At 40.3% G+C, this 26,850-nt stretch overlaps 1 protein-coding gene across 2 annotated transcripts in view; it reads left to right on the forward strand.

The window, feature by feature from the left end:
• HAL (histidine ammonia-lyase) overlaps positions 1-26,850 on the forward strand; it is a 407,836-nt gene that overhangs the window by 358,877 nt on the left and 22,109 nt on the right. For both annotated transcript variants that reach the window (XM_044087627.1, XM_044087626.1), the window contains exon 19: positions 88-157. In XM_044087627.1, coding sequence (XP_043943562.1) covers positions 88-157 — 70 coding nt within the window. The remainder of the gene's footprint in view (positions 1-87; positions 158-26,850) is intronic.

A 26,850-nucleotide genomic window follows, 5' to 3' on the forward strand; every position in this document is an offset into this window, starting at 1 on the left:
ATATTTTTTAGAGAATGTTTAACCATTCAGTTTTGACAGTTTTGTTAATGATTTGCCAATGTTCTGCTCCATACTTTTTTTTTTCAGGCCTTGGATAAAAGATCGTTTCATGGCCCCGGATATTGAAGTTGTTCACAGACTGCTTCTAGATCAAAAGGCAAGAGTTACTATTTGCTTTAGCTGAGATAAATATAAATTTGTTTAACCTGTTCTCCAAGTGAATTTTCTTCAGGCAACCACCTCCCCCCACCCAAATACACACACACACACACACACACACACACACACACACACACACATACACACGCACATACACATACACACTGAAGCTGATTAATTAACTTGAGCTTGTATCTCTAACATGAGATGGAAATAGAGCAGCCTTGAAAGTGCAACAGATCAATTATCCATATAGGAGAGGTGGAGTTTGTAACAAAGCAGTTTTCTCAAAAAAGGTGCACATTACATTAAATGTCTTAAAATGCAGAATGAAAATCTAGACTGCTGGCAGGAATAAAACCTTAGTAGGTTTAGGTTACAGAAATTTAAGGGTGACCAAGGAAGCATGATGTCAACTGTGAATGTCGCTTGACAGCAACTTACAAAACGTTAGAAGTGGAGCTGTTGTGTGTGGAGGAAAGTCTTCCCTGACCCAGTGCAGTGAGCTTCTCCCTGTCGCCTCATGGCTTAACATGCAACATAATCTGCACAGTTCTGTGTACAGTATAGACCTACGTTTGATGAGAAAAAATTCCCCTATAGTCACCCAATCTGAACAAAGTACATTTTTTTTAAATAGCCACAGAGGCATCTTTCCCAACTGATAAATACTATGCCGAAGCTTGAATGCTGATTAGATTAGTTTTATATATATCCTTAACAAGTTGTGTAAATGAAGCCTTCTTGTAAGCTATTTGTATTCATAACTGTTATGTAACTGTAACCTTGCGAGTTATCCCCAGATATTGTTCCTTTTGAGACCTTTGCATTTTTACACTATATTTAAGTAGAGCAGCTTCATATGCAGTATTCATAACTGTTATGTAACTGTAACCTTGCGAGTTATCCCCAGATATTGTTCCTTTTGAGACCTTTGCATTTTTACACTATATTTAAGTAGAGCAGCTTCATATGCAGTACAATTTAACAACATAATTTATCTTTTATTAATACAGGTATAGAGCAACGTGGTATTGGATGTTTATAGAAGTTATTTAATAAAATGGTGGAATGTACCAGCATAGTAATCTGTTTAAAGGGGAGGCGGTGCACTGTTACAGCAACCCAAATGTGTTGGAAAATTTTATAATAGCACAGGCAGGGTGATTGCTCAGTGGTAAGAGCTCTAATGCAGAGCTCTGTGTCTGGAGTTTAATGCCAAGTCTCTCAGTGGAGTTTGTGTTCTCCCTTTGTCTGTGTAGGGGTTTGCCTGACTGTTCGGTTTCCTCCCAACTCCCAGAATTGTGCTGGTTGATTGGTTACACACTAAATTGCCCATGTATGTAATTTACTCTTATGATGTTGAGAACAGTGCATGGATAATACAGATTCTCACGCAAAAGATAGTGGGTGTTGGCAAAACAGCGCATGAAACGTCAATGCAAGCACTAACAAATCTGCCCCCCACCCCCATCCCCACAGCAAGAACCCACATTAGCACTCATTTTCTTGGTCTGCTGCATTAGGATGCCGACACTCAAGATCATGTCATGTTCATTTGCATTTTAAGCACGTATCATCTGATAATCTATAATATTGTATTTACCCTTGCTCTTCTGGCCAAGGCTGTTGCTGAAAAAGGTCTGAACCAGCTCACTTTGACAATTAACAGATAATAACAAATAATCCAGCAATGACAGCATCAAGCATTCTTGCAAAAAATCCCTACTTGTAATGGGAGGTGAGGCTGCCTTGCATACCTCTGAACTGTACAGATTTTTGCAGAATGTCCAGACTTTTGCCTCTTATTTTTGCTCTGTTCCTCATAAAATTTGTGGTTTTCTGGCAAATTGTATCTAGTTGACATTTGTTGACCAGGTTGGTCAGGCAATTTTCACCAGGGACCCGAGGAGAGAAGCCCCAGGTAAATGCAATACAATGGAGACATAGTTTATACAAATATTTCAGAATACAACTAAGATTGAGATACAGTAATATACAAAGATTAGCATCAGATTAATACATTGCAATGTAGAGACAGATCATATAAATAACGCAGAATACAATTAAGGTATGATACAGAAAACAAAACAAGCAGATATACAATATGTAGTGGAATTCATGAGAGTAGGAAATATTGGGTTTCCGGGTATTAACTTACTGCACGTACAAGTTAAGGGGGTTATTTTATATTGAAGCAAGTTGATAGGAAGGAGCTGTATGAAATCTTTTCATGTTCGGTTTTAGAAGGTACAATTAGAGAGTAGCTGAATGTTATACTTAGAGTAAGGGAGGGAAATAAATAGGACTTGTAATGATCATGGGGAGAGCAACGAAACTAGAGAGAGTAAGGGTAGGGGAGAGCAACGAAACTAGAGAGAGTAAGGGTAGGGGAGAGCAACGAAACTAGAGAGAGTAAGGGTAGGGGAGAGCAACGAAACTAGAGAGAGTAAGGGTAGGGGAGAGCAAAGAAACTAGAGAGAGTAAGGGTAGGGGAGAGCAAAGAAACTAGAGAGAGTAAGGGTAGGGGAGAGCAAAGAAACTAGAGAGAGTAAGGGTAGGGGAGAGCAAAGAAACTAGAGAGAGTAAGGGTAGGGGAGAGCAAAGAAACTAGAGAGAGTAAGGGTAGGGGAGAGCAAAGAAACTAGAGAGAGTAAGGGTAGGGGAGAGCAAAGAAACTAGAGAGAGTAAGGGTAGGGGAGAGCAACGAAACTAGAGAGAGTAAGGGTAGGCGAGAGCAAAGAAACTAGAGAGAGTAAGGGTAGGGGAGAGCAAAGAAACTAGAGAGAGTAAGGGTAGGGGAGAGCAACGAAACTAGAGAGAGTAAGGGTAGGGGAGAGCAACGAAACTAGAGAGAGTAAGGGTAGGGGAGAGCAAAGAAACTAGAGAGAGTAAGGGTAGGGGAGAGCAAAGAAACTAGAGAGAGTAAGGGTAGGGGAGAGCAAAGAAACTAGAGAGAGTAAGGGTAGGGAGAGCAAAGAAACTAGAGAGAGTAAGGGTAGGGGAGAGCAAAGAAACTAGAGAGAGTAAGGGTAGGGGAGAGCAAAGAAACTAGAGAGAGTAAGGGTAGGGGAGAGCAAAGAAACTAGAGAGAGTAAGGGTAGGGGAGAGCAAAGAAACTAGAGAGTAAGGGTAGGGGAGAGCAAAGAAACTAGAGAGAGTAAGGGTAGTAGAGTTATAGAAAGTGAAGGGTAATAGAATAGTTGAGATGAATAAGTAGGGGGAAGAGGGTGCATGGGGGTTGAGAAATGGATCGGGGTTTGAGAAATAGATATGAGGGGGAAGGGGGATAAGTTATGTAGGGTCATGACAGAGACCATATCTAGACGTTAGCAGATGGTCTTTTAGAGTTTTCTTGAAGCAATTTGAGTTGGGAATAAGTCTGGTGTCAAGGGGCAGGTTGTTCAACACAGCTGCGATTGAGTGACTGTACAGACGTTTTCCTATGGATATGTTAGGTTTATGTATTTGGAGGAGGAATTGATCTGACCTACATAGTGTACTATTAGGGACATAGGGAGAGTTGAAGGAGGAGAGGGCAGGATATGTGTGTGGTTGGTGTAGTGTGAGGTGGGTGAGGTACAACTGAGGGACCAAGAGTTGATGGTGAAATTCCAACTAGTGCAGGTTTTTTTAGAGCTAGTATATGGTGAGAGTGGTATGATAGGTTAGTTGCAAATTTAGCTATTTTATTGTAGGTAAGTTCGAATTTAGATAGAAGGTTGGTTTGAAGGCGAGTTAGAATGGGGCTAGCATGAAGAAGTGCAGGCAGTAATTAGGCTTGAACTAATGTGACTTTGGAATCATTAGTCAAGAAGCATTTGTTCCTGTAAAGAAGCCAAGTTCTTGGTGAGTTATATTAATGCAGTTACATATGTGGAGATTGAATTTAAGCTGGTCATCTGTTACCCCCCCCCCCCAATTGTTTAGCATGATGTTCTACTTTAATTAGTGTGTTGTTTAGTTAGGTGACTGAGAAGGAGGACTTGATGTGTTTGAGTCTCTTAGGGAAGAATAGGGGGAGTTTGATTTTGTTTGGGTTCAAAAGAAGTTGATTGGAAGTGAGACATTTTTCTACAGAGTGTAGAGACTCTTGGGTGAGATTGAGAAGGTGAGGTAAATTGTCAGAAGAGGAGATAATTGTAGAGTCGTGTGCATAAGGAATGAGAGAGGAGTGTGGACTGACTTGGTGAAGGTCGTAGGATGGAGCCTTGGGGTACCCCTGCGTGGACTGGAAGGAAAAGGGAGGATGTGGAGAGCCATTTCACTGCCTGATGTTAGAGAGGTAGCTCAAAAAACAGGAGATGGTAGAGTTGGAGAGGTTGAGGTTAGCTAATGTGAATAGAAGTAGGTTATGAGAGACTGTGTCAAAGGCTTTAAAAAGATCAAGAAAGAGACTAGTTTTTGTTGTCAAGAGCAGCAGAGATGGTATGTTTATTGAAGACTGTAGTCACTAAATAAAGGCAAACATTTGAGTTTCACACTTTATATCCTTCAGAACATATGTAATAATTCAAAACCTGTTAGCAACTTTCTCAGTTTATAGGAGCAGTACTTAAATTCTGTCCCTGTGTTTGGGTTTTTGCCCCTGCATTCTTTCTGGCTTTGTCCAGTTATCTTGCACTGAGAGGTTGAGAGGTATGCTGCCTTGATAACCCTTGTGTCTATAATCAGTAGATCCTATCCTTTAAAACAAGTAGCCTCTCAAAAATGTACCTTTTGTGTAGTGGAAGAAAAGCCTTACAGATTATTGTAGCAAACTGCTCAGTAGTGTGTTTAGGATATTGCCTATCAGATACATTTGGAGAAAAGATGCACTTTTACAAATTAACTGAATTTGAGAATGTGCAGCTCAACAGATTTCATTGTACAGTGTGCCAGCAAAACTATGCATGGGTTCATCTACAGTGAGCAGTAATAAAAGGGGGTGAAGTGCCGAGAGCATATAAAATAGCCACATGGAGTAATAGCTTAATAAAGCCCCCCCCCCCTTTGTAATTAAACTTAACTTCTTAAAAATAATCTCTTCTCTGAATAATCTGTATCTCCTCCTAGTGTGTGCCTCTATTAAGTTCTGCATTCAGTAATTAAGTCTACAGGTGATTGCCAGAAGCTTTGTAAGTGTACCTGATGTCATCGGTATATAGGTAAGAACCATTCCAGGTGGTGCCCATATTTCTTTTAACGTGATCAGAACACATTGACTGTCACTACTGCTAGCATTTCAACCCTACAACTTGACTGCAGTGGAGAAAAGATCTAAAGTAGTTATAGAAGCGATAAACTAGACCCAGGAATGACCCTAGCCAGAGTGGTAGTGTAGAGATCTCAAGTAAGAATATGAAAGGTCAAAGGCAAGGGATCTGGAGGGTTTGATCTATGCCCAGGCCTGGATCCTGCTCAAAATCTACTGTACTTCATGGTGATCTAACTTTTTATGACATAAGAAGTAATCATCTGCTGTTCTTTTGTGGATTGGCTCAGGGCTGATCAGAACTGTCTACTAAGCTTTCTATTAAAAGATTTTGGGTCCAGCTGTCTTTTCCACTTGTCTCAGAATGTTTCCTTTGTGAGCAACATTCTCAGTCATGCATTTTCCATTCCTCTAACCACAAGCATGCATATTTGGTCCAACTTCAACATGCTACTACTACCCCCACCCAGCGTAAAATAACTAATTCATTATAGTGTATGACAGTTCCGCGGAACACTGTGTATTGTTAAACCATATTCATTCCTAACTCCATCCACCATTGGAGCTGATGGGGGAGTAGAAAATAAATGTAGATTTAATGCTATACAAGGTAGGAAGCATGTTTTGGTGCATCTTGCTAGCAGGCTGGTCCCTGAGATGATTACTGGGAGCTTCGCAAATTCGATGTTCGAGGGCAATAATTACAAAACGAGTTGTAATTTCTTCGTCTTTCCTAATTGTATAAGAACTTGATCAGAAGCAGTTTGAAAGAGTAATTCTATCACTGTATCACTTATGTAATAAATCCAGTATGTGAAAGTGTAATCTAGCTCATATCAAATCACCAACCACCTTAGATGACAGAAAGCACTTAGGAAAGCTATGGATAAGGGCTCTTAAAAATAGACTCAAACTTCACTTTTACTCCTTTTCATGATCCAAGAGAACATTGCCTGATCTCCTGTCTCTCTGGAGAAGCTAACTATTGGTATAAGACCAACTTTCCAGAGATTCGGGCTTTTGTCCTTTCTTCCTTCTCCCACCATACCTGTCAACAACTTTGCTCAAGAATTGGGGGGCACATCCAAAGATTTGAGGTTAAGAAACTCAAAAATCAGAGAAAATATTTTAAACATTACTTCAGATGGAAAGTTACTAATGCGCCACCCACCACTGCTACCAATAAGTGATGAGCACCAATATGTGTCACCCCCTGCTGGGCCAGTAATCAAGAAGCCTGAATCCTCACCACTGACACTGGAGAAGGACATGCATTGAAATACAAATGAATGCACTAAGTATTTCCAGATGAAGACCTCTCTGCATCAAGTACAATTTCCCTTGAGAGCACACAGGGAACAAACTCAGCCCGGGGTCTAGATGCCTCTATATCTGTCTCCTTCCAGATCCCCAGTAAGACTCCCCACTGGTACAGCTGTAGGGTTAGGTCAGGTCATCGGCTGAGTTTCCAAGCCAAGTCCCTCCAGCAACCTCTAAGTCCAGAGCTTTGTGTCCCTGTTCCAAGTAGCATACACACACACACACACACACACACACACACACACACACACACACACTCTCTGAGAGACTTAATTTTCACCCGTACACATCTGGGAAGGGCTGGCACAGGTTTACTAGCTATGCCCCCTTCTGTCCAAACTATAAGGTAGTTACCACTGCCACCAGGCCATCCACAATCAGCTACTCTAAGGCCCTTAACAAAGGGTGTCCTATTATGCTGTGTAATATTAATACAAATGGTAGTAGTTCACCAAGATGGCTAGTCCTTATGAAGTGGGCCCACAAAGTTTCACCAAAGGAATGTAAGTACTCTCAAAGTTTAACTACTATCTACAAGGATCAGCCACGATAAAAGTTTTAAATATATTTAATAATAAATAAAAGTACATGAAAATACTGAATATATATTCACAGTAAACCACATAGTTTAAATCACAGAAAATATTCAAAACATTGTTTTTCTGTATTTGTATGAGTCTGTCCATCAATCTCTAAGCTAAGCTTCACTATATTCCTGACTGAATCTAAGAGAATTTTCTGTTCCCTAAAACTTACTTGAGCAAGGCAAGATGAAATTCGTGAGCAGTCTTTCTAGTCAGGTTCCAAAAACAGAATGGTCTATATTCTAAGATTACTTCCTATAAAATGTATTCAAGATGACTTGCAGAATAACCTCATCTAATCATCTGACTGTAGGTTCCCATAATATCTCCTTTTGAAGTTTGAGACAAGACTTTAGCAGACTGCTACAATGCACATTCAGAGCTTTTACAGCAATGCCTAGGAGCTAAAAACATTTACATTTCCCTCTTCTGTACAAAAGCTAACAGATAATGGCTGCTCCCAGACCTATCGTCTCTGGGCCTACTCAGTACTGTGGGGTACTGTTTAGTGATTTTTAACCGCTCATTTACATTTCCCTTATTTTTCTTAAAATAAGCCACCTGGTTAACTATTGCTGTGCCAGTGTCCTATATTAAAACATATTCATTTAATTCCGTTACCATTTTCAGCACAAGCATCTGTACAGATCAGTTTGATATACTAATGACATACAATTATTTACAAAATTCCAGCTAGCTGTGCTGGTACAAGTCATACATCCATTGCCCTACTTCTCCCTGGCATGGCTGGCAGTATCTCCTATCATCACAACTAGAACAACAGGTATTGCAACAACATGCTTTTTTTTTCCTGAAGAGTAAGCAATAGGAAACTGCCTGACATTACTAGTGACCTGTAATCCTCACAGATTTACCAAAATGTCAAGAATTTTATGAGGGACATCTCAACAATATTGGTCAAAATCTGTGATGTTCTGCAAAATCAGGAGCAATTAAGGGCTTTTTTTTCATTGATAGTTTATAGTGCTCAGAAGTTTCCCTAAGATTCTTCATTCTAGTTCTAGGAGAGAAGTGTGAGCCTTCAGTTTCTAGCTGGCCAAGTACCTGCAAAACAGATGGATGATAAATCCTGCAAGCTGTCCATCAGGTGCCTTTTTTCAGCCACTTTCATGCCAAAGACACCTTACAAAGTCTAATCTGTTTTCTTCATTGCTGCACTATCTGTAGCAAAAAAAAAACAAAAAAAAAACCATAGACCTTATTGAAAGCTTCATTTGTGGATTGTCTTTGATCCAGGAACTGCAAAAGCTCTTAGTCCATTGTACATTTGTCTTTAGCTTTACCTTGCAGTGCATCTAATAAAAGAAAGAGGATTTATTTTTCCAAAGCAGATTCTCCGCCCCTTGAACGTGAAGTAAAAAACAAGTACCGAACCAACTCTATTTGAACATAAAAGAAAGTGATAAAAGTGAGGGCTTTCACGATAACACTGTATTTATTTTTCCAAAGCGGATTCTCTGCCCCTTGAAGTTTGAGGAATACCATTCCATGGAATCTGGAACCATTCATCTGAGAACACCCTATCATTTTGATAGTTTTTCAGTCTAGGGGTTCCTATTTCTCCACCAAAAGACTGGGTGCTTGATCTGTATTGAATTATCTTTGTGTTGAGAGAGCTGATTTGAACTTAACACAGATGCTCCAGTAGTGGTTTGCCAGAATACATTGATCTCTGTGATTCCACATCCCCACCCCAGCTCAAGGTTGCATTATAAGGCTTCTAAGCATGTTTTTGCTAAACCATAAAAATACTCTGCTGCACAAAATAAACGAGGAAAATCTCCCTCAAAATGGATACTTCTTGGTATTTGCATTGGCCAGGGATGCTCAGAAGAGGTTGAAAATGTGGACTTCTGGTAATGTTATAATAGAAGTTGGTTTTCTGTGTGATCAGTCCCCAGTTAGTGATTAAAAACACAAACGGCATTAACTTCTTGTGGTAAATGGTTAGAGTTCCTTTGTATTTTTTTTTTTAGGGGGGGGGTGCCAAGTTGGTGAAAAGGTTTACATTTATAAGTGTGCTGAAAAAGTCAATTGTAGTTTTGGACCACATGGTGGATGGTGCTAATATTGTGGCTGGTGTTCAGGGTGAACCTGATGATGACTATACAAAAAAATGTTGAAGCAGGTCTATGGTAAGTGATGATACCTCAACAGTCCCAAAGAAAGGCTCTGCAAGTAAGGCATCTGCAGGGTCCTAAAACACTATTGTAAACCAAAAATATGACCATCAGACAGTGGAGACCAAAATAAATATGTAAAGTGTATCAGACAGAGCGGTTTCAGCTTGTATTTAACACAAAGCCTTTATGAGTGTGTTGATACCTGCCACTAAGCATAGTGGTACAAAAGGTGAGAACTGCCGTACTGCAAGTAGCCCTCACTGGTGAGCAGCCAACAGCTGTACAGCAGATTGAGCAAGAAAACTCATGGTAGAGTTAGATCGGTGGGGAGAGAATCAGATAGACCAAGAAAAGGCAAGAGCTCGCTGGAGAAATCATTTCTGCACCTGGAAAGAAGGAAGGTTTGGACTGCAGTGCCTTTATTTGCCAAAAGCTGGAGTCGTGGAATGGCATGAATGATGGTCGATTATTTTTTACTTTATTTCACATTTGTTAACTGGGCTAGTCCAACTGAGCTTGCAATCAACCCCATTTTCAGTGGAGACCCGAGGGGAAAGATCCCCAGCAAACATAAGCAAAGATAAACATACAGGACAAAAACTATTAAAAATAACAATGCAAATATGAAATTAATCATAAAGAGAAAAACAAAAGAAAAAAAATATGAACATAAAGGGTTGCAGTGATAGCAGTGGTCTAAATGTACTACATATGATAGTAAAAACAAAAAGGTAATGGTTATTGAAAAGAAGGAAAATGTACAGACATTGATAGGAAGTGGGGGGATAAATAGTGTGGAGAATGGGAGGGGGGAGAGAAAGAAGGGGCAATAGTAGGGCTATAGTAGTAAAGCTGAGGGTTTAGGTGGGGGGATAAATAGTGTGGAGAATGGGAGGGGGGAGAGAAAGAAGGGGCAATAGTAGGGCTATAGTAGTAAAGCTGAGGGTTTAGGAGGGTAGTTTAAGCAGAAGTTACTAACAGAGAAAGAAAGTTAGGAGATGCAATAGGTTATACAGTAGGACAGACTAACACTAGGTGTGGTCAAGGCAACGACATAATTTCAAGTTTAGTAGGTCGTATTTAAACTCCTTTTTAACACGGGCAAAGGAAAGGTTGGATCTGATATGGAGAGGGAGTTTGTTCCAATTTAGTGAGACACAGTGTTTGTAAAGTAGTTTGCTAATATTCCTTTTGGGTTTATAAACAGAGAAGAATGCTGATCAGCACTCCGGAGAGGTCGGGAGGGGGGGTAGAGAGTAACATAGGAGGTGAGAGCAGGGCATGCAGAGGGGTTGTTGAGTATGGAAAAGGTAGTTTGGAGTTGCAATTGTAGGAGAAGGTGCGGAAATTCCAGCCACTGAAGTTTGTTTAGTGAAGGCAGTGATGCGATGAATTCTATGTTTGTTCCAGTTTCTGCACTGAGGTAGTTTGGATATTGGATTAAAGACTGAATGGGCACATAATACCCATATTTATGGGAACATGATAAGATAAAGTATTTAGGTGTATAAATTAAAAATGCTTCTATTATGACCACTAAGGTTATGTGGGAAGAGACTCAACAAAAGATAATATAAAAACAGAAAATGGAAGCTCTTGTTTATAGATATGGACAGTAAGATACAATCAGTGGAAATGTTTTTAGTCCCATTAGTTTTATGTACAGGTCAGGCATGTTTTTATCAACCAGAGGTGAAGTTGTGGACAATGATTAATAAAAAGTGAAGGAATTGTTTGGTGGAGGGGAAGAGGGCAAGGGTGAAGTGGGATAGGGTGATCCTTCCAACCTAATTTGAAGGGATATTGTAGAGCTTCACATTTAAGGCACACATAACACAAGTAGAAGGTAATAATTAAAAATGGAAAAGGATGATGAAGTGGGGGGGGTTAAGAAATAAGAAGAGAGTGGGATTTCAGATGCAGATCCTTAAGGAGAATAATAAAAAACATACAGAATATTTTCATAAAAAAATTCTCAAATTAAGACATGGGGAATGGAGAAATTAGATTTGCCAACAGGGATGACTTTAAGTAGGAATACAGAAAATAGATGAGGGGATTGGCATTTTCTGGAGAAAACCAGAAAATGAACCAAGTTATTGGGAGCAAATAACTAGAGATAGTAAGGTAACAGAGTGAGATGAGGCCAAGAAGATGCTTTGACTGCAGGCTAGAGACTGCCTTCCCTACATTGGGATTGATAATCAAGTATAGACAGAGAAAGGGGTAAGGTAATTTTAACTGAAATATACCTGCTCTGGTAGAATTTTTAGTAGAATCCACAGCAGAAGCCGCTGTTAAAAAAAGAGATAATTAGTAGGGCATATAAAATATTGCATGATAACAATAATAAACGATCCGAGAAGGCTAGAAGAGATTGGGACGAGAGAATTGAAAAGCAATTTACAAGATAACAATGGAAGGACATATGTACAGCTCTCAATTGAGCAAGAAAGTCTAGCAGGTTTAGGTTCTTTGCTCAGAAGTGTTTGTATAAATATTTTTATACCCAGGCCATAGCAAACTTCAAAGATTTTCCCCAGGTGGATAACAAATGTTGGAGGTGTAATGGGGAAGATAGAAGTAACTGGAAAGATGCATTTTGGGAGTGTAACAAGTTGGCAGATTTAAAAAATTCCCTACTGATTATTATTTTAGAACTATTGTGTGAGCAAATAGCTGTAGCTAAGGAAATAATTCATTTGAGCTCGGACACAGGATATTAACTGCCTAGACATAGTAATTAATTCTGTTGTAGATAAAAGAACTGGAAAATAGATCTTTACAGAAGGGAAGACGCAAATAACGTGGAAATAAATGAAAATTGTGGAAACTGTATATGCAGAACGATTTTCATAACAGAAGCATAGCTGTCTCAACCAGCTCCCTGATCAAATACCAGGATCTAACACCCCCTCAGCTCTTCAAGTGAAGAACAAAAAAAGGACTTCTGCGGACTCGGGATGCAAATTGGCTTCCTGCAGATAGCAGTCTTCCGGCTCTTCAAATGAAGAGCAAAAAAAAAAAAAAACACTTGCACTCCTTTCAAGACATACCCCCCCACACACTCCAGCCAATCACACCCCATTTCTGTTCCATGCCCCCAACCCTCCTTCATTTTACTAATTTTAGTGGTGGAAAAACTGTGACAGATTGCTTGCTGCAAGTGGAAGCAGTTGCTACAGTTTATATCCTGGACAGTGCACAACTGTGCTCAGTTTAGTTTAACAAAAGGTGTAAATCCTTTCTCTTTTAAACTGCAGCAAAGTGCATGCTGTAATGTAGGAATCAATTGCTTGTTTATACTTCACACAGTGTGTTACTGACGGCTATCAGGTTTCAGTATTTTTTTATATACTTTTAAAGCAGGTGCTACAGTTTAGAACACACACACAACTCCACAGAGCAAAGGTTTGACCGCAAATGCAAATGGGAAAAATAATATGGTTTGTTTTCTGTTGTATGTTTGCCTATATTTTAAGTGATCATTTATTAAAGTTGAAAAAAAAAAGACTGAGTGGGCTCACCGCAAATGCAAATGGGAAAAATAATATGGTTTGTTTTCTGTTGTACGTTTGCCTATATTTTAAGTGATCATTTATTAAAGTTGAAAAAAAAAAGACTGAGTGGGCTCATTTTGGGTTCCTACCTGGTGCCAGGACTGCTGCTATTCATGCAAGGCGCACTGATTTGATATTTACCAGAATTATGAATTGAGTTCTTACCTTAGTGCAGTAACTTGAAAAACTATGTAATATGGAAGATGTGTATTTTTTACAATGCTTATTGTAGGCAGTTAAGAAAAATAGGCGCTGTTTATTATGTGCATTAGATTGGTTGGATACTCTAAATTGGCCCTAGGTATGTGTGTGTACCTTCTGTGGAAGGTTGGGCATCAGGCTGGCAACTTGACACCAAAAATCTCTACTGCCAGTTGTTCTGTGGACCTTTGTTCTGTTGTGGCGACCCCTAACTGGATTTTTTGATTTTCAAAAATCAACTCTTTAGGCAGAAGACTGGAGTAGCCATGGGGGCAGCATGGGCCCCCATGTTTGCTAATGCACCCCTTTCATGTTGGGAAACTAATTTTGTTCTCAATTCCAAATGTAAGAATAGTTGCCTCCTATACAAGTCCTTTTTGGATATGATTTTTTTCTGGAGGGACACTGAGGCAAGGTTACAAGAATTTTTTCACTATTTGCATGGGACCACTGATTTTTTAAATTTTACCATGGACATGCAGGGGGATTTGGTGCATTTTCTGGCTGTTTCCCTAAGAAAGAACTATGAAAAAAGGGGGTTTGACTCCAGTATTCTTGCAAGCCTGGTTACTCTCTTTGCTTCATTATGAAAGTATGTACCCCCTACATCAGAAAAAGTCCCTAGTGAAAGGGGCATTGCATAAGGTTGGCCCAAATGATATCTGAGGAGGTAGACTACCAAATTGAGATGCGAAAATTGAGGGAGATGTTTACAAGGACGGGTTACACTGATGCCTTTTTATCTGATATTTTTGATGAGGTTGACTATAAGAGAATGGGCTGTTTTGTACCCTTGCTTGGCAGGAGGGGTGGGCTTGCTCTTAATTCTGATACTGGTATGAGAGATAAGACAGGAGAGGGGCAGTCTTTTAATAGGGCCCTGGTCTTATCTTATCAATTGTTATGGCCATAGATTGATAGTGGAGAGGATTTGGACTATTTTTGGGGTGGATAAGGAACATATGGATATTGTGGGGCCAAAACCTGTTATTGTGTCCAAAAAACACCTTAGCTTTAAGATGATATTTGGGAGACAGGGGTTGTCTAACAGACAGCGCAAAATGTTTAACTGTGGGAATTGTTGCCAGTGCCAATATATTCTGGAGGGGGCCTTTTGTTACATAAAGGGGTATGGGGAAATCTTTTTGCATCAAAGATCCTGTTGTGGAAGCAATGGAGTAGTCTGTTTGGCCCTGTTTGAACAATGTCCTGCATTTTATATTGGCAAAACCAAGTTGTGTTTAAGGAAAAGAATTTATCAGCATCTTTATGATATAAAGAATGACAATAAGAATGCTCTATTTAAGCATCTGAAGGAGAGCCCCACACATCTGTTTACATTTATTGTAATTGACTAGGTCGACTTCAGGAATCGGGGGGGGGGGTCCTAGCGATGATTATCTGGAGTTCTTAGTTGACAATTGAGGACTAATGCCGCACAAGTCCCTGGTCTCAGCGTAACATTCTAAAACTAAAAGCCTTCAATTTCTTTACCTGAGTTGTAATTTTTTTAAGGGCTAACATGACCCTGTAGTGGTTTAAGCGATGATGGAAAACATGATTGGGGGGTTATATAGGTTTATTTTTAAAAATAATGAAAATTAGGGTTCTAGGGAGATTTATTTCTAACGAGCTTTAATGTTTGTTTAGGGGTGCTGTGTTTTCTTCATTTTATCACATTTATATATTTTATTTTTGGTACTAATATATTCTAGTTATTCTATTTATTGTATTTACATGCTATGGACTGATGTTTATGCTCATTGCCTGTCATTGTTTTGCAGGGTTTGACCAGTTTTGTAGAGTGTGCTGTGATTGATGAAGGTTTAACCAATTATGTAATCATTCAATTGCTTAACCTTAAATGTGGGGATTGGTTCAGGGTTTACAAACTCTTGTGTTTTAATATTTGAATTGTTCTGATGAAGTCCACTAAACTAAAGGACGAAAGCACTTAACGTTGTTTCTTAGTAAAGACTGTATTTGTGTGGCACTCAGCTGCGAAGCTCACCCCTGTTTGTTTTGTTATTAAGCAGACATAGTTACCTTTATTTCTTTCTGTATTGCCATTGTTTGAGTAGTTCAGAAGGGCTGTTGTAGTACTGTTTTTGGGTCTAAAGCTATGTTGAGTATTTGTTATTAAATTGTGAGATGTAAGGTGGGTCATGATCTAGGTGTGAGTACATCTTTCTAAGATCTTAGCCAATAGGAAAAGATGGCAAAGTCTCTAGAGGTGCCTACTTTTATGTAATGGGCGCATTAGCTGCAATGGAACGATATTCTAAGGGTAAATTATCTGCAGCTAAGGAAGGCTTAAATATTTTTGATAGTAGAGATGGGAATATATTGGAAGTTGAAAGAGGTGTCTTGATGTTTGGGAATAGATGGCAAGGTAAAGGTATAGGTTTTTTTTTAAGTAGTTTAAGTATATTTTATATGAAATGGGAGTTGAACTGGTTTGCTGTTGAGTCAGTAATATTGTTAGAGGGATTGGTGTAGAGGTCTGTCCTGGTTCAAGAAGCTTATTGATGGATTTCCAGAAAAGTCTAGGGTTATTGTGGTTGTTTTGCTGCAGTTTAAAACAGTAGTGCTTTTTACTATTTTTATATTTGGTGCTTTGTTAGGTTTCTTGGGTATCAAAAATTGTCAAGGTTGCTTGATTTTTATATTTTAACCATTTCTCCATGCCCTATCTCTTTTAAGTATAAGTTGTTTGGTCTCTTTAGTAAGCCATGGACCATGGATTGATTTTACTTGTTTAGAAATAGGGGAGCTTGCTTTGCTGATTTAGTATATCAAGAAAGAGTTAAAATATAATACAAAGTCATTAAGAGGTAGGTTTTTTAGAGGTGACCAGTTGCATTTATGAAGTGTGTCAATGAACATTTCCTTACCTAAAGGACGTTAGGTTGCAAAATTGTTATACATTCTGCTGTCAAAGCTGTCATAGTTCCTAGGGACACAGGTGAGGAAGTGGTCACTTATGATATTTGGTAGATATCCTGATTTTGGGGTGTTATTGTTGGAGATTAATATCCAATCAAGTATCGACTCTCTACCTGCTCTTTTGTTAGTTCTGGTAAGGGTATTGATAATCTGTGAGAAACTGTAGAGGTTATTTGGTTTTGATTACATAGAAGAGTTGCATGTTTTCCAGTCTGTATTAAGATCTAGTATTATAATTTTAAAAGAAACATTGATGTTCTTCATCTCACATTGCTGCAGTCCTTACACTAGGGTAGTCCGCTGTCCTCGGTCGGCCCGAATATCAAAGTATAAGGCTGACGTCGGTCAAGGCGCATTTGACTGACATCAGGACGTCAGGGTACAAATGCGCATGACCGACGTCATATCCTCAGTCTTTTTTGCCGCATGGTCCGATGCAGAAGCAGTATTGCAAGTGCCGGTTGGCGTTCTGAAATTTTTCGATTTCAGAGTTTCAGACCGAGTCAAAGTTGGCTAAGTACCCCGTTGGGGAATATTTTAGTTTTTTCTTGCCTCAGTGGTTTACCGGATGTCAGAAAAAGTGAATAATTGTATTTCTTGTGGGAAACAGATACCGCATAGAGATTATCATACTTTGTGTATTCCTCGTTTAGGGCCTGAGCACGACGTTGTTGGGTGTCGCTCTTGTGCTAGATTCAATAAGCGCACTATAAAGAGGAGATTAGATTGTGCCAGGTTAGTCTTCGGGAAGCGGTGCAATTATAAAATGCCGCCGGATGCTCCGGCGCCCGCTTCTTCAAGAAGCGCAAGGACAAAGCAGTGAAGCCTAGGCTAGAAGAACCGTCCTGCACGGACGCCGGTTCTTTAGAGGTGTCGGTGGAGCCGGTGGTTCCACCGGAGGTTTCTTTGGGATCCCAGGGAGAGACTTTGTTATTGCAGGATGTGGCCTCTCAGGAGGAAGGTCAGGGTGATGGGGCTTCTCAGGTTACTATACTCCCCTCCCTGCCTAGGGTGGTTAGGCCCTCTCCTTCTGTTTCCAAGGCTTCTCCTAGAGGCAGGCCAGGTTTAGCTTCTGTTGGTGTCACCCCTAGTTCTTCTGGAACTGTGCCCAAGAAGCATATGCTTAAAATGGCAGAAGATTTGATTACTTTGATTAGGAGTTCTTTGCCCCCTCCTGATAAGAGACCTAGGGTGGAGCCTGAGCTAGGGAGTTTTGAGCAGGCTTCGGATGCTTCAGAGTCTTCGGCTGAAGACTTGCAGGAGTACTCTCCTTATTCTGATTCTGATGTGGATGATTCTACTCCTTCTGCTTCTCCTCCTGAGGATTTTTCTTTCAGAAACTCTTCATTCCATGAGGGAGCATTTTAAGTGGGAAGGTCAGGACTTCTCTGATTCCAGGAAAAGGCTTAGGGAATTTTTGTTTTTACCCCAGCATAGGCCTTTGGCTATACCTCCTGTTTTGGATGTAGTGGAAGATGTTTTTACAGAGGCTTCTCTTAATCCTGATTCTTTGCCTCCTGCTCCTGTTAAACCGGATAGGTATTACAGGGTGCCTGAAGCTCATAAGTATCTTTTAAGAGTCCTAGGGCAGACCCAGAAACTGTTAGCCAGGGGCCTAAAGGTGTTAAGGCTTCTGTTGTCAAGAATCCGGTTCCTGCAGATAAAGAGGCCAGGGCCTTGGATAGATGGGGAAAGAAAGTTTATACTTCTTCCACTCTAGCTATGAGGGCTTTGAATTGCCAGTTTCACATGTTAAAATACCAAAACTATCTCCTTTCACAATTGAAGTCTAAGGTTGATGCTCTGGCGGAAGGTATTGATTGTAAAGAGTTACAAGATTTAGTACATGTTTCTGAACAGGTGGGTAAGCATTCTTTGCAATGTGGTTTTGATGCTGTACAGGCCTCGTCTAGGGTGGCTGCCACTGGGTCAGTTCTTCGCAGGCACGCCTGGCTGAGGGATCAAAATTTATCTGACCATGTTAAAACAAGGATTTTAGATGCTCCTTTACAATCTGATATGTTGTTTGGTTCTCCTGTTGAGGCAGTCTTAAAGAAAATGGAAGACAAGGCTAAGTCTATGCAGACTGTTAAAGATTTTTTGCAGGTTCAGCCTCCGAAGTTTAGTAGAAATTGGCCTACCAAGGGGTGGACGTATCCTTCTTATGATTCCCAGTCTAGGGGTAGGTCTAGGCATGGTAGGGGCAGAGCTCAGGGCTCTTTTAGGCCTAGAACAGGGAGTTCACCTGCACAGTCTTCGGGTGAGGGCAGGGGTCAGTCCTTTCGTAAACAGACCCAATGACCTACCTTTTCAGCTGCCAGAGCCTTCTCATCTGGCAGCACCTTTGGGAGGAAGGTTGGCACTTTTCAAAGAAAATTGGAGTTTAATTACCCAAGACAGATGGGTATTGGATATCATACACCACGGTTACAGGTTTTATTTCCATACCTTGCCTCCTTTCAGAGGCATGCCAGACGTTCCTCCTCAACAAAGAATAGTGGCTCACAAGCAAATTGCTCTGTTACTTCAACTAGGGGCCATACAGCCGGTCCCTATGCTAGAAGTGGGCCTAGGATTTTATTCTTGCCTGTTCCTAGTACCAAAGAAGGGGAACATGTGGAGACCAATTTTGGATTTATCTATCCTCAACACTTATCTGGACATTCCCAAGTTCAAAATGTTGACGTTACAACAGCTTTTACCTCTGCTGGGCAAAGATCATTGGATGGTAACTTTGGATCTCAAGGAGGCTTACCTTCATGTTCCTATCAGACTAAGTTGCAGGAAGTATCTGCGTTTTCGAGCTGGGACTTCTCACTATCAGTTCTCTGCATTGCCCTTTGGCTTATCTACTGCGCCCAGAGTGTTCACGAAAGTTCTGGCTCCAGTGATAGCTTTCTTCAGGCTAAAAGGAATACAGATCTATCCTTATTTGGACGATTGCCTGATTCTGGCTCAAGGAAGGGAAGAGCTTCTTCATCATTTGGAATATGTGATAGCAGTGCTAAGATGCCTGGGGTATTCTGTGAACGAAATAAAGTCCAGTCTAGTACCCTCTCAGGACATGTGCTTTCTGGATGTAAGACTGAATACAGCATCCCAGATGGCCTTTTTGACCCCGGACAAACAAAAGAATCTTTCCCTTTACTTCCATCAACTATCGCATCAGTCCGGGCTGACTGCAAGGACAGTCCTTCAAGCCTTAGGGTTCATGGCATCTTGTATTCTGGTGCTTCCCAATGCCAAACTGCATATGAGGAAGCTGCAATGGTATCTCAAAAATGTCTGGACACAGCACTGCCAGGATCTGGACACTGTCATTCAAATAATACCTTGCATTCAAAAGGAATTTTTGTGGTGGGCTCAGGAATGTCACCTAAACAAGGGACTCTCTGTGACCCGGCCAGAGGCGAGTCAGATTTTAACAACAGATGCCTCAGACAAAGCTTGGGGAGCTCATCTAAATGGAAAGTGGATACAAGACAAGTGGCCTGCCAGACTACAACATCTACATATCAACCTGAAGGAGATGTTAGCAGTCCAGTTTGCATTAATAGCTTTCAAGGATTTACTTCTTCCAGGGCAGGTGTTGATTCTAACAGACAACACAACTGTCATGTGGTACATCAACAAGCAAGGGGGAACACATTCTTATCCTCTATGCAGGCAAGCAATGATTTTGTGGGAGACTGCTCTCAGTTTACAGCTCAATCTTCAGGCAAGGTTTCTGCCGAGCACAGAACTCCTTAGCAGATGTGTTGAGCAGACGAATTATGGATCCCCACGAGTGGAAATTGGATCCTCATGTATTTCAGAAATTGACAGTGTCATGGGGAACTCCAGACATAGATCTGTTTGCTTCTCCACTAAACCATCAGCTGCCAAAGTTTTGCACGAAAGGGTTTCATCCCACAGCTTGGAAAGTGGATGCTCTTTCTTTCAATTGGAGCAATCTTCATGTGTATGCCTTTCCACCTCTGCCTCTCCTCCCAAAGGTACTTCTAAAGGTCAGACAGGACAAGCCAAGGATGATTTTAATAGCTCCAGATTGGCCTCGACAGCACTGGTACCCATTACTGAGAAGTCTGGCACGGAAGCCTCCATGGCCTTTGCCTTGATTCCACACCTGTTGTCCCAGGAGGACAGTCATTTGCTCAATGTCAAACTTCACTCTCTTCACCTAACAGCCTGGCATATTCTGTTTTGAACCATAGAGGGTCTCAACTTCCACAACAAGTTTTGGATGTGATTTTGGAAGCTAGAAGGCCTAGTACAAGGAAAGTGTACGCAGATAAATGGAAGAGATTTTTATTTTGGAGTGCAGCAAAGGATTTTGATGTTTCTGAGCCTAATTTAAGTGTGGCTCTTCAATATCTTACTGAGTTACTGGACAAAGGTTTGTCCTTCTCTTCTATTAAGGTTCATGCTGCAGCAATTTCAGCTCACTATGACTGTGACCCACCATTGTTTTCTCATCCTTTGTTCAAGCAATTTCTTAGAGGGGCAAAGAATATAAGACCCCCACGTAGAGCTCCTACTCCTGCTTGGGATCTCAATTTTGTGTTGGAGAAACTCACTCTACAACCTTTTGAGCCTGCAGCTACTACTGAGTTGAAATATTTATCATGGAAGACTGCCTTTTTGTTGGCCATTACCTCTGCAAGAAGGGTTTCTGAATTACAGGCCCTTATGGCGGTTGAGCCTTTCTTAATTTTCCATAAGGATAGGGTATCTTTACGTACTAATCCTTCTTTTATGCCTAAAGTGGTTTCTAGTGTGGCTTTAAACCAAACTATTCATTTGCCTACTTTTTATGCAAATCCCCAAAATAAAGGGGAAAAGATTTTGCACACTTTAGATGTACACAGGCAGTTGCGATATTATTTGGACAGAACTAAAGGGTTCAGGCAGTCTCAGCAGTTTGTTTCTTTTGCTTTGAGTTCTCAGGGCAAGCCTGTGTCAAAACAAACTATTTCTAAGTGGATTGGGTTTTGCATTGCTTTCTGTTATTCCCATCATGGCAAGGAGATTCCAGCTGGGATTAGGCCTCATTCCACTAGGGCTACTGCCACTTTGACAGCTTTTTTGAGGGGGGTGGCAACCAAGGATATTTTGGAGGCAGCTACTTGGAGTCAGTGCATACTTTCTCTAGGCATTATCACGTACCACTTTACTCTAAATCCAGGGCTGGTTTTGCCACTGCTGTTTTGCAGGGCATTTTGGCAGCTCCTGCTTCCTTATAGTTTGGCCATCCTCCCTTACCTCTGCTTTGGGATTCTACCCAAGTGTAAGGACTGCAGCAATGTGAGATGAAGAACATAGTACAGTTTTGTACCTACCATAAATGTAGATGTTCGAAGATCCACATTGCTGCAGTCCAACTTACCCTCCCTCCTTCCCCTCTGTAGTTAGAGGTGGTTGTGTGGGTTGGGTTGTAAATATTGTGTATATTGTATATATTGTACATATAATTAGTGCAAGGGTGGTTGGTTGTTTGTTTGCTGTCTTTTGGTTTTGACCTTTATTTTTAGGGTCTTCTGACATCTGGGGCAAGAAAAGACTGAGGATATGACGTCGGTCATGCGCATTTGTACCCTGACGTCCTGATGTCAGTCAAATGCGCCTTGACCGACGTCAGCCTTATACTTTGATATTCGGGCCGACCGAGGACAGCGGACTACCCTAGTGTAAGGACTGCAGCAATGTGGATCTTCGAACATCTACATTTATGGTAGGTACAAAACTGTACTTTATTGAACCAGCTTAATATAGCTTCAGTTTGAATGTTTTCAGTTTCATTCATTCTTCAACTGATGGGTCTCTGATCCAATTTGCTGCTCCTATCAGATCCGCAGATTCAAACTCTCAAGCTCCTCCCTTTAGCCATAATGACCTGTACAGCTAACATACCTCAGATCTCGTTTGCCGCCACATTGCTACTGATGTGGATCCTTTTGCTCCCGAGCTATTAGTGAATTCTTAGTTAAAATAGTTTTTACTTAAATTTTTCATTTCCTATTAGTCTTTACTAATTTCTTTCTGTCACTTTCCTCCCTTTTTCATTGAATTTCCATCTGCAGTAATTTTATTTTGTGGTTGTTACAGATAATTCAGTATTTTGCTTTATTACCATTGCTGGTACTTTACTATCTTTATTCTGTTGTTCTTCCCCCTTTTTAGACTATTTCCTCTCTGCCGTTGTTGGTAGCTTTTCTTTTCTTAACTTTATATAAAAAAAAAAAAAAAAAAAAAGTAGTACTACTTTGTTGTCATTTCAATTTTTTTTCCATGGCTAGTTAGGCCAGTATGGCCAATAAATCTACTGGCTTCAAAAATGCATCACCTTTGGGCATAATCCCTAACTCAGATGCCCACAGGGAATGTGTATACTGCCTGGGTGCTACCCATGTAGAGGCAGACTGTTTCATATGTGCTGGTTTCTATTCCAGGGCACTCGGACAGGAGGAATAAACTTGTATTGAAGTGCCTTCTTCCTTTCACGTCTGCTTTAGCTGGGGCTCAAACCACTTCAAAGAAGACTGACAAGTAAAAGCCCAACTTGGCTCCCAAAAACAAAGACTTTCATAGGAGCTCTCTAGATCCTACTTCCTCTTTGGGTCCTTCCTTGGATCCATCTGCAAAACTATCAAAAAAGTCAGATCCGACCACTTTGGAAACCTCTGCTCCAAAATTCAAAATGCCTCAGATCTGGTCACCTCTTACCCTACCGGATCTGATAAAGTCTTGGCTGCCTTCACTTTTCTTAGAGGATTCTCCCTGTAAACATTCTAGGTCTCCATACCTCTTTTCTCAGGCCTTTCATGATTTTTTCCAAGGCTGAAGTGGATAGGATGATGAGGAAATCCTTCAGAGCTCAGATCCATATAGGGGTACTTCAGCTCTGGCTCCCATTGGATCCATGAAGCCTGCCTGTGACTACTTCCCCTTTGGTCTCTCCTTCTCCAATCTGATCTGCTGTTTTGGAGCCCTCAGATCCAAGATCCCTGGGGGTGTCCTCATCGGATCTGAAGACAGTGAGTCATCCATCTTCTAGCCTTTTTGAGCCACAGGACTCTCTGAGCAAAGCGTCACTGCCAGATCTTTGGGTCCAGAGTTGATTCCAAAGTTATCAGAGTCATCCCTGCCCCTCAGAGCCTTGGCACTGGACAGCTCAGGTCCAACTCCATCCTCTGGTGAAGCTCATGCAAGGATACAGGGGCGAGCAGGTCAGGAGATGTCTGCTGTATTACTGTCGACTTCAGTTTGCCCCAAGCATTCTGCCTTTCAGTTTGTGGAGACAGGGCATCCCTAACCCCCTTGGATCAGACCACTTTACCTCCTTCAGTTCTGTGCTCTGAGTCTTGATCTTCCCTTCTACTGGGACAAGTCTGCAGTCAGTCCCTTAGGACTCCCCCTTCTCTTCTTATATGTCACCAGACCATCCTGATGACTGTCTCCCTCAGAACAGAATACCTAAAAGGAGACACTTCGATTCCCCTCATGAATCACTCACCAAGGACACTGATTTTGATGAAGGGGAAGGGTCCACCAGATCTTAACCTGAAGAAATCTCATTTGGAGACATTCTAGAGCTCTTAAAACCAGCAGTCCTCCTTCCCAAGAGGAATTTGTACTCCTGGAAGCTTTGCTATGTCTTGGGTAGCCCATTATACATCTCTTTTCTCACAGGGCATGGAAGGAACTGAATACTGTGGAGCCCATCCCTAAGAATCCAGACAATTTTTTTAACCCCTCCCAAGGACAGGACATATTGGAACAAGAAGGTTGCATCTGATGCCATGGTTGTGTTGGTGCCCACTAAAAAGACCCAGTAAAGCAGAACTTCTCTGTCCATCCCCCTAACAGGGATTCCAGGATCTAGAACAAATTTGGTAAGTGCTTGTATGCTTCAGAGAGCTTTGCTCTGCGGTTGTTTAATCTGCCATATTTTGCAAGATTACAAAGAAATTTGACTAAAGAACTCTCCAAATTTCTTTCTGGGTCCATGTCTGCCAAGGACCAAAATGGGATTTTCTCACAACTGGCTACCCTTCAATCAATATCTAATCTGTCCATGAGGCTGATCTCCCATACAGCTTGAAGGTACCTCATGAGTGGCGGGTTCAAGCATAGCCATTAGAAGACATGTCTGGATGTGTCTGTGACTTTGTGGAGCCCTGTAAGTCTTCATCCATCAATGCTCTATTTGATCGATCGTCCTTATTTGGCCCTAAAGTGAAAGACATGCTCTCCAGATGTGAGCAAGAAAGAAAGACTCTGTCTGCCATTGCGATACATTTTATTACCCCTCAAACACCCTTTTCCTGGAATCGGCGAGGAGGTAGAAAGATGTGGTTCTGTAAATCCCAGGGTCCTTTCCAAGGCTCACAAGGAAATAGTTCTCCCAGGCTGGGGGGACTCCAAGATGCCTCCCATGTAGCAGAGGTGGCCTGCAAAACCAGAGTTTATGGGATTCCTTCTCAGACAAAGCCCTATCAGTGATCCTAAAGGGCTGCTCAACAGTTTCCCTCTGGAGGCAGTGGGGGGCATTTGTCTCTTCACCAAAGAGCCTGGCTGCCCATATCCATTCCTGTGTACCGAGAATTGTATCCATTTATATTTTATTATATTATATTTATTATATTATATTTCCCAAATTCCTCCTACTAGATTGAAGATAATTCCTGATGTTTTTCCCAATCAGAGGGAAGCAGCAGTCGTAGAAATAGAAAAGCTTCTAGAAAAAAGAATAATCCAGAAGGTCCCCCCAGATCAGAGAGGATCCAGGACCTACTCAAGATTCTTCTTAGTGCCAGAGAACACAGAGGATTGTTCAATATTCAAGGTTCCAGATGGTTATGGTTCAGTCCATTCTGCCCGTACTCTGAAAGGACAATTGGATGTGCTAGGCGGATCTTCAGGATACATATTATCGCTTGAAAATGAACGGGCAATCTAGAAGATATGTGTACTTCTGGCTAAGAGCCAGTCATTCTACTACGACACACACCACAAATTCTTTAAAACCAAGGACAGATGCAGCACAAAACCAAAAGCTGACGACCGAAGAAATCACCAGGAACCGGATATTATGCCAATACCTTTGTTTCTTTATTTAAAGTGTAACATCCACAAAAATAGCTGCTCACAAGTAAAATAGTTTGAAAACAAACAATCCAGTCAAGCGCTTTCACCCGGGCTCTCCCAGGCTTTATCAAGACAAGACAACAGGGAATATGCATCCATTATATACATATGCTATTCCAATAATTCAATTATATGATTAGTTAATTGAGATATTCCCATTATTTAAAAAGTTATCTTGGTACTTAAAGGTACATGTTACAAAAAAGTACATAATCAAAAGCAAAAGCAAAATCCTTTTCATTTTCAGGGTCCCATGGAACATAACTAATTCTTTAATAAATCTTTTTTTTTTTTAAAAGCTTTTTAAAATAAATCTAATAATCATATAAATATTATTATCTTTTTAATAAATCTATTGTATATATAAGTTAACATGTGTAAAAACTAAAATTTAATCTATTAACTATTAGATTATAAAATAATGTTATGTTAAATATTCAATATTAAAAAACTGTAATTATATATTAATTTAAATAATTGTTATGTATTTGTAGATAAAGTTGATAAAACATTCTTATTCTAAAAATTATTAATAAATATATATGTAAGTAGGTGCAGTGCATAAAATAATCCTCATAACATTTTACTAAAATTTACTACAATGTCAAAAGTGGACTATGTTACCTTAATAAATACAAACAATAAATACATAAAAAATAATTTAATACAATATATCTACCTATTATTACTAAAAACTGTCATTTTATTAAAATTGTAAAAATTTTTACCCCAAACATATCCGGTTCCTGGTGATTTCTTCGGTCGTGAGCTTTTGGTTAAGAGCCAGTCATTACCAGTTCAGAGCATTGCCCTTTAGTCTCACCACAGCCCCCTACGATGTTCATCAAATGCATGGTGGTGGTAGCAGCTAACTTGAGACTGCTAAGATTCTGAGTGTTTCCCTACCTATAACCAATGCTCCGGTCCCACCAATAAGCGAAATAAGGGCTGAATAATCCACACGGTAATAAGGAACTCACAGTTTATTACAAAGATACCAAGTTCATACGATCAACGATAAAAGCACAGCAGGATCCATTAAAATGCAAGGCACTGAAGCAGCCCCAAACACATCAAACAGGACAGTGCAAGACAAGATAGTAATCCAAAACTCAGTTAAGTTGCCAACCATTTACATGGTCTTCATCAGAACTAATCAGTATCATCAAAACAACTCAATTTAAAACTTCTTTACAAAGTTTGCTTACTAAATTTTTGAAAATGTATTACATCACTTCCTATAAGGTATAACCAGCCAATACGGAGATGCATTCATCTGATGTATACTTCTAAAGTTAAATATGTTCAGTCATAAAATCATTATCTGCCTTTTAAACATTTTTTTAAAAACATTTTGTAAAAAACATACTTGTCATCTCAAACAGTGCACGTCCAAAGACAACATATAATTTACAAATTAAGTAAATATGACTGTGTTACAATTACTAAGAATAGTAACGAAATAGATCCAACAATCATTAGCCCATTTCAAAACCAAATGGAAAACCATATAAATATGATGCTTCAATAAAAAATATATGTTTGAATGTAGTTAGTGTTTTTGTGTTTGTGTTTGACATTATTAGCATATTTAA

The sequence above is a fragment of the Protopterus annectens genome, chromosome 11.part0 (assembly GCF_019279795.1).
Source record: "Protopterus annectens isolate FY-2018-M chromosome 11.part0, PAN1.0, whole genome shotgun sequence".
Lineage (NCBI taxonomy): Eukaryota > Metazoa > Chordata > Ceratodontiformes > Protopteridae > Protopterus > Protopterus annectens.